The 6359-nt window shown below is 46.5% G+C and overlaps 2 protein-coding genes across 2 annotated transcripts; one reads left to right on the top strand and one right to left on the bottom strand.

The window, feature by feature from the left end:
* Positions 1 to 79: 79 nt before the first annotated feature.
* LOC122620976 (m7GpppX diphosphatase) lies at positions 80 to 1543 on the top strand. Its single transcript, XM_043798679.1, has 3 exons — positions 80 to 342; positions 404 to 550; positions 608 to 1543. Exons 1-3 carry the CDS (start codon positions 174 to 176, stop codon positions 1414 to 1416), a joined length of 1125 nt encoding a protein of 374 aa, XP_043654614.1. The 5' UTR covers positions 80 to 173; the 3' UTR covers positions 1417 to 1543.
* A 335-nt stretch (positions 1544 to 1878) lies between these two features.
* On the bottom strand, positions 1879 to 6344 carry LOC122619010 (nuclear receptor-binding protein homolog). The gene is made up of 2 exons (XM_043795675.1): positions 4724 to 6344; positions 1879 to 3572 (listed from the first exon to the last, which is right to left on the bottom strand). Exons 1-2 carry the CDS (start codon positions 5843 to 5845, stop codon positions 2787 to 2789), a joined length of 1908 nt encoding a protein of 635 aa, XP_043651610.1. The 5' UTR covers positions 5846 to 6344; the 3' UTR covers positions 1879 to 2786.
* Between the last annotated feature and the right edge of the window lie 15 nt (positions 6345 to 6359).

Below are 6359 nucleotides of genomic sequence, written 5' to 3'. Positions count from 1 at the left end.
TCAAAAACCGGTTCAGCAAGGTTATTTACCAAGGTTTGAGCATGCGCTAAATTGACTTTTAAAATGAGTATGGAATTTTTGTAGAGGCCAGATACGGTCACGCTGCCTCCGTAAAAAGCCGCAAGAAAATAAAAATACATATACCATTCAAGCTAATATTATTATTAACAAAAATGTCGGAACCAGTTGATAGCACAGAGGTTAAGTCGCCACCATACGACTTGTCCAAGTTCCGGCTGAAGCGGATTCTAACCAACAACAGCGTTAGGAAAAGTATATCCCTTCTTGGGACTTTTCCGGATCTAGGAACCGATGATGCCATTGTTGTTTTCGAGAAAAATGGTATAAAAACATTAATAACAGAAGGAAATGTTCTTTATATTATAATCCTTATCAACCGCAGCTTACCGGGAAAGCGATGTGGCCACGGCGTCATCGGAGGAGTCTCGGAAGAAGCCTAGTTATTTTACCTCAGACCTGAAAGTTGACACTGAGTTTATCAACAATATTTACGGCAGTTTTCAGGTTGTGCCCACCCGGGATTTGTGCAGTAAGATTTAAATTCATACTGATAAAACGTAATTAATAACCATCATTTATATCAAAGGTGTGAAAAGCACAGTCATTTATCCCGCCACCGAGAAGCACATCGAGAAGTACTCAGTTTCCCAAAAATATCTCATTCGGGAGACTCCTGATCTCTACCAAAGAAAAACTCTTCCATATCTCACCTCAAGTCAGTTCTCCCTAGAATGGGTCTACAACATACTCGATCACAAACAGGAGAAGGAACGTATTGTGTACGAGAACAAGGATCCGAATACTGGTTTTATCCTTCTGCCAGATCTCAAATGGGACGGACGTAATGTGGAAACCCTGTATCTGCTGGGCATCGTTCACAAGCGTGACATCAAATCTCTGCGGGACTTAAATGGGAGCCACCTTGATCTTTTGCGTAACGTGCGCCAGTCGTCAAAGGACGCAATTTTCAAGCTATACGGCATTAATCCGAATCAGCTGCGTATGTACTTTCATTACCAGCCATCCTTCTATCACCTGCATGTGCACATCAATCCAGTACGGAACGATGCGCCGGGCATATGGTGCGAGAAGTCCCACATGCTAGACACAGTGATCAACAACTTAGAGCTGATGCCGGACTACTATCAGCGAGCCACTTTGCCGTTTGTCCTGTACGAAGGCAACAAGCTGTTGGATCTCTATGAGCAGGAGCTACCCATTAGAGCGCTGACAGTTGCGAGTGACGATAAGGAGCACCCTGACACAGACTCTTTGGGCGCGGCTCCACCGGAAGGCTTAAGCGATGACGAGCCGGAGGAGAGGCAGTGCAAGCGCATAAAGTTGGCCACGCCGGAGCCCAAGGAATCCGAGTCAGCTGTTCAAGCATGTGCCTAAGCTTCCTTTCTTAAATATCAGTGGTAGTACTTTATGAGAAAGCTTAACATATATTTTACCTATTTCATAATTATGATCAATCAAATCAAAATAAAGTCATTTGGAAAATCAATAAGGTTTGAGAATACTTGCAGGGAGTTAGTATTTTTTTGAAAATATTTCACAGAAAGGTCTGAGGGAAGCAACCTTGCACTGCGTCTATGTCTCTGGAAGCTGCATGCTTAGTCTCAACTCTCTTCCTGAGATCGAGGCGTTCGGACAGAGGCGTTCGGACAGAGTTCCACTTGGCTATTAATCCTGACCAAGAATATATATACTCTATATGGTCGGAAACGCATCCTTCTGCCTATCTTCAAAAAATTTAGTATACCCTTTCAGTCGTTGATAAAGGGTATAATTACCATTACCTTAGAGTCTGTTAATAATTGAGAGACTAGGTCCGGAAAAAACAAAAAGTCTTAGTCAGCTGGTTGCTATCTTTATTTGTATAATAATAGTGTAGCTATGTCTGTTGTGTATTATTTTGTTGCATTCACTGCTTGTGTTTTTAGAGTTTTTACTTTAATAATTTATTTATTTATTTCGTGGCCTTACGTATTTGTTTATATTTGTAATACATTTAAATACATTCCACAGCGGTTTTAGGGTTTGTTCTCCTCGCGACATCGCTAACTTATGAAATTTGATAATGTCCTAGAAAGGTTTTTAAATCGGGGTAGCGATATTCGTTTCTCGAAATCTGATGTGCCTGGTTTTTCGTACTCAAATCTTGTCTAGCCGGAGCTGCGAATTTTATTCGTGCTCGTCTCAGAGTTGTGCTAAGCGAATGCTTTGATTTTTGTTAAGCTTGCTAGCAGCGTTTTCAAAAAAGTGTTCCAAAATTTTGATTAGGACGTGGGTCCGAAACGTGAGGTCGAAACAATTCCTAGCAAATTTACCAAAGAAACTATAGGAATATTAACATTATTTTTAGGAGGCATGAAACAAGGAATCTTTTTTAACCCTATAATATTTTTCGTATTTTCTGGGTACGATCTAAGTTATCAAAACACCAAATTATTGTTTCTTTACGACATTTCGCTAATTATTCCTGCGATTTTTAATATGAATCGTGCTTGCGAGACTCGACCCAACTTAGTCTGCCGTGTGTCCTATGTCATCAAATTCTTTAGCCTGGAAGCCTGGTTCAACATCGTTTATGATACATACATACATAAATATTATTTTAAATACATACATACATATATATATATATATAGGTATATATATAAAAATAACAAATAATAGTAGTAATAAAATCGTAATGTGTAATTTCCCAATATAATAAAAACAATACGCGCCGGCCATCCCTGAATACTAAGCTGATACTTTCAATTGCTTGTAGTGCCCGACTGTTCTACGTCGACGTCCACGTTTTCGTGCTGCTGCTGCTCCTGCGGTACATACATCACGGCAGTGCCCTGCTTGTCTGCCTCAGAGGATATCGACCAGTTCCGCTCCAGCTGCTCCAAGGCCGCCATGGTCGCCGTGGTCGTCACCCCCGCACCGGAGCTCTCTGCCCCCGCACCGTCGCTCATAACGCCTGCTTTAAGCGTTTCCTCCAGCAGCACCTGGATCTTGTCCTGGTCGTCGAGGTGGACGAAGCCGAGGCGCACCAGCTCGCTGGTGAGATCCGCTGCCGTATCGTTCTCGTTCACCTGGCATGTTAGTTGGCGGTTCATTTTGTCGTCCATGCGCAGTAGTATTGTCATGGTTATGTCATTGCTATCCTCTTTGATTTTAACGCTGCACATCATGTTAACGATGCGCCGCGACTCCGTATCCACAGGCTCCGGCGTGGCCGATTTTACGGAGTCAGCCCGCTCCGGAGAGGCGGCCCGGGAACGGAAGTTGGGCGGCTTTTTGCCGCTGTACGTAATCAGCGGATACACACCATACTTAACGTCCTCGACAAACTTCTCCAGCTTATCGGCGCCCGAAACGTCTGAGAGTCGGTACTGCCGCTCCTGGCCGCCGGCCAGCCGCAGCTGGGCCATAACCACGTCCGGCTGATAGTATCGCTGCATGAGGCCGTCAAAGGCGGTTTCCGAGAACATAGTGCGGTTGGCGGGCGAGAAGACCAGGCAATGGGCAGTCAGCAATTTGAGGGAGTGCACCTGTAGCAGCAAAAAATGTATTATTACCTGAATATTAGGAATAACTTGCAATCTCTATTTGAACTATGTAAAAATATTTATTTTAAAATCAACAAGAGAGAACGCTATACTCGAGTTCCTATTAGATACCCATAACTGAGCATTCAAAAATGTGGGCGTAACAGGTTTAGACGTTTTGTGGGCGTTAGAAGGCGTGTGGCCAAAATATTTGTGGTATACCCGTTAGATATTGGCATGACAAATAATAAATCGAGACAAATAAAAAACTAGACAGAACGCTATAGTCGAGTTCCCCGACTATCTGATACCCGTTACACAGCTGGTGAAAGTGCAAAGGAAAAATTTCCACACTGACAGTTTTTGGCGGTTTTGTGGGCGTTAGAGTGGGCGTGGCAAAAATTTTTTTGGCAAATCGATAGAAATTTACAAAACTAATGCAAAAATATTAAAACATTTTTTGAAAGTGTGGGCGTGACTGTTTTGTGCGGTTTGTGGGCGTTAAAGTGGGCGTGGCATCATTAATCGACAAACTTGCGCTGCTTCTATGTTTATGGAGTCTGCATGCTGAATCTCAACTTTCTAGCTTTTATAGTTCCTGAGATCTCGACGTTCATACGGACGGACAGACGGACATGGCCAGATCGACTCGGCTATTGATCCTGATCAAGAATATATATACTTTATATGGTCGGAAACGCTTCCTTCTGCCAGTTACATACTTTTCAACGAATCTAATATACCCTTTTTCTCTACGAGTAACGGGTATAATTATTGGCGTGACAGAAAGATTTTTGGCAAATCAATTGAAATTTATGATTAATAAAATAATGAAAAATTATTGAAACATTTTTCAAAACTGTAGGCGCGGCAGTCTTGGGCGGTTTGTGGGCGGGGCAATAAACTTGTTGCGTCTATATCTCAGGAATCTGCCATCTTAATCTTAACTTTCTAGCTTCTATAATTCCTTTCAGAAAATCCTTTTTAAACATTTTAGGAAGGCATTATTTCCATAAGAAAAAGTTAATTACATAATGTAATTGGATAAAAGAATAAATTGAATTTCACACCCGCAAGATGAATCCGAGAATTAAAATACAAGGTCTAGTTGACAAGGTTATTGTCATGATAAGATAATTGACTTGCTTACTCACCTCGAAAAGCAGTGGGTGAAAGAGCAGATCATTGGCGCTGGGTCGGTCCTGCGGCTGCGGATTGAGACACTTTCGTATCAAGTCGCGCTGCAGATCATTTTCCAGGCTAAAGATTGTGCGCTGGATGGTCTCCTCATTGATGGCAGTTGACTCGCTATTGCTGGGTTGGATCTCCAGGGCGGCCATCTCCAAGGCACACATCCCGAAGGCGTAGATGTCGAGGGCGGCGGTCAACTGGTCGGCGGCTCCGTACTCCGGCGCCTGGAAGTAGTGGGCGCCTCGCTCGCGTTCACGCTCCCGCTCTCGACCGCGCCGGACGCTGTAGTGAACCGCGTCCGGGACCACCGAGCCGATCTTGACCAGGCCGTTGTGCTGGATGAATATGCTATCACAGGTTAAATTGCCGTGGATGATCGGCGGCGAGCAGGAATGCAAATAGCTGAGTGCGGACAAGATCTGAGTGCACCACCGGCGCCACGACTCCAGCGGTAGCCGCTTGGCGTTGCGCTTGGTGCGCTTGAGGAACTGTTTCAGCGATCCGCTCGACATGTACTCGGTGATAAAGACCACCCTGGGCCGCTCGGCCTGCTGCGTGTCCGTCCAGTAGCGGTGGAACTTGACAATGTTTTGGTGGTCCAGCTGCAGCAGATTGTCGAACACCTGACGCATCTTCTCCTCCTGCGACTTCAGCTCCTGCAGGCTGGCATATTGCACCTCGTTCCACACGACCTCTACGCCCTCCTCGGTGTCCATGGCCAGATGGACGCAGTCAATCCCAGGCACGTCGCGCTGATCCACCTCCTCGCGTCGCTTCAGCCAGCGTCCGCATGGCGACTCCTCTAAAATCTCGCTCTCATCCTCCGAATCGTCCCCGGACTCGCGTGGCGACGAGTCCAGATTGACGCCCTCGCTGCCAGCGACGACGCCGACTGCAACGCTGCTGCCCGCATCAGCTGTTGAGGCACCAACTATGTGCGGGGGCTGCTGCGTCGACTGCGAAGGCGGCGTCGCTGCTGGGCAGGATGCACTCACGGGGACGGCCGCCAAGGAGGAGTGGTGCTGGATCGGTTCATCCGCTACCGTACTACCGCTGATGCTGGCATTCGCTTGGCTATTTGACATTAGGGTGCGGTCACCGACGCGGCTGCGACTGTTGAGCAGTGCTGTTCCAGTTCCAGAAGGCCTCGTCTTCGGTTTCCAGTGTTTATTTTCTTTGTGTCTCCAAGTTGGCCTGCGTACGTTTGCGCTAGCAGTTCGTGGTATCCAGTACGGGGTCTGGGCAACGAGCTACATCCGCCGCTGCTCCTCTGCCGCTGCCTCTGCCCCACAAACTGGCGCACACATACACACGCACGCGCCTACACAGCTCCTCCACTGCACCCCTCGCCTAGTAAACACTCCGCTGCGACGGCTGGCGGTTGCTGCGACGTTTTTCGTCGCCTTTGACGGAGTGTGCGGTTCCAATCCTCGACTGCGGCGCGAACGGCGATCCGTTAGATGCACTTTCTGGCCGTTTCGTTTATTTAGGCGTTTTTTTCACGCTAAAACACCCAAGAAATGTGAGCAAATCGATGCTTCTAGCTTATCGATAGTCACCCCCGCACATCGCTGGGTCAGCACAACTGCAGCATGCTTA

The sequence above is a fragment of the Drosophila teissieri genome, chromosome 3R (assembly GCF_016746235.2).
Source record: "Drosophila teissieri strain GT53w chromosome 3R, Prin_Dtei_1.1, whole genome shotgun sequence".
Lineage (NCBI taxonomy): Eukaryota > Metazoa > Arthropoda > Insecta > Diptera > Drosophilidae > Drosophila > Drosophila teissieri.
The sequence above is the reverse complement of the archived record's forward strand: the minus strand, read 5'-3'. Positions and strand labels throughout refer to the sequence as shown.

Bases quoted from the DNA above. Each gene is read 5' to 3' on its own strand.
- LOC122620976 (XM_043798679.1), top strand. From the start codon at position 174: ATGTCGGAACCAGTTGATAGCACAGAGGTTAAGTCGCCACCATACGAC. The intron at 343-403 runs GTATAAAAACAT...TATCAACCGCAG, and splicing joins TGTTGTTTTCGAGAAAAATG to CTTACCGGGAAAGCGATGTG. The intron at 551-607 runs GTAAGATTTAAA...TTTATATCAAAG, and splicing joins GCCCACCCGGGATTTGTGCA to GTGTGAAAAGCACAGTCATT.
- LOC122619010 (XM_043795675.1), bottom strand. From the start codon at position 5,845: ATGTCAAATAGCCAAGCGAATGCCAGCATCAGCGGTAGTACGGTAGCG. The intron at 3,573-4,723 runs GTGAGTAAGCAA...TTGCTGCTACAG, and splicing joins TTCACCCACTGCTTTTCGAG to GTGCACTCCCTCAAATTGCT.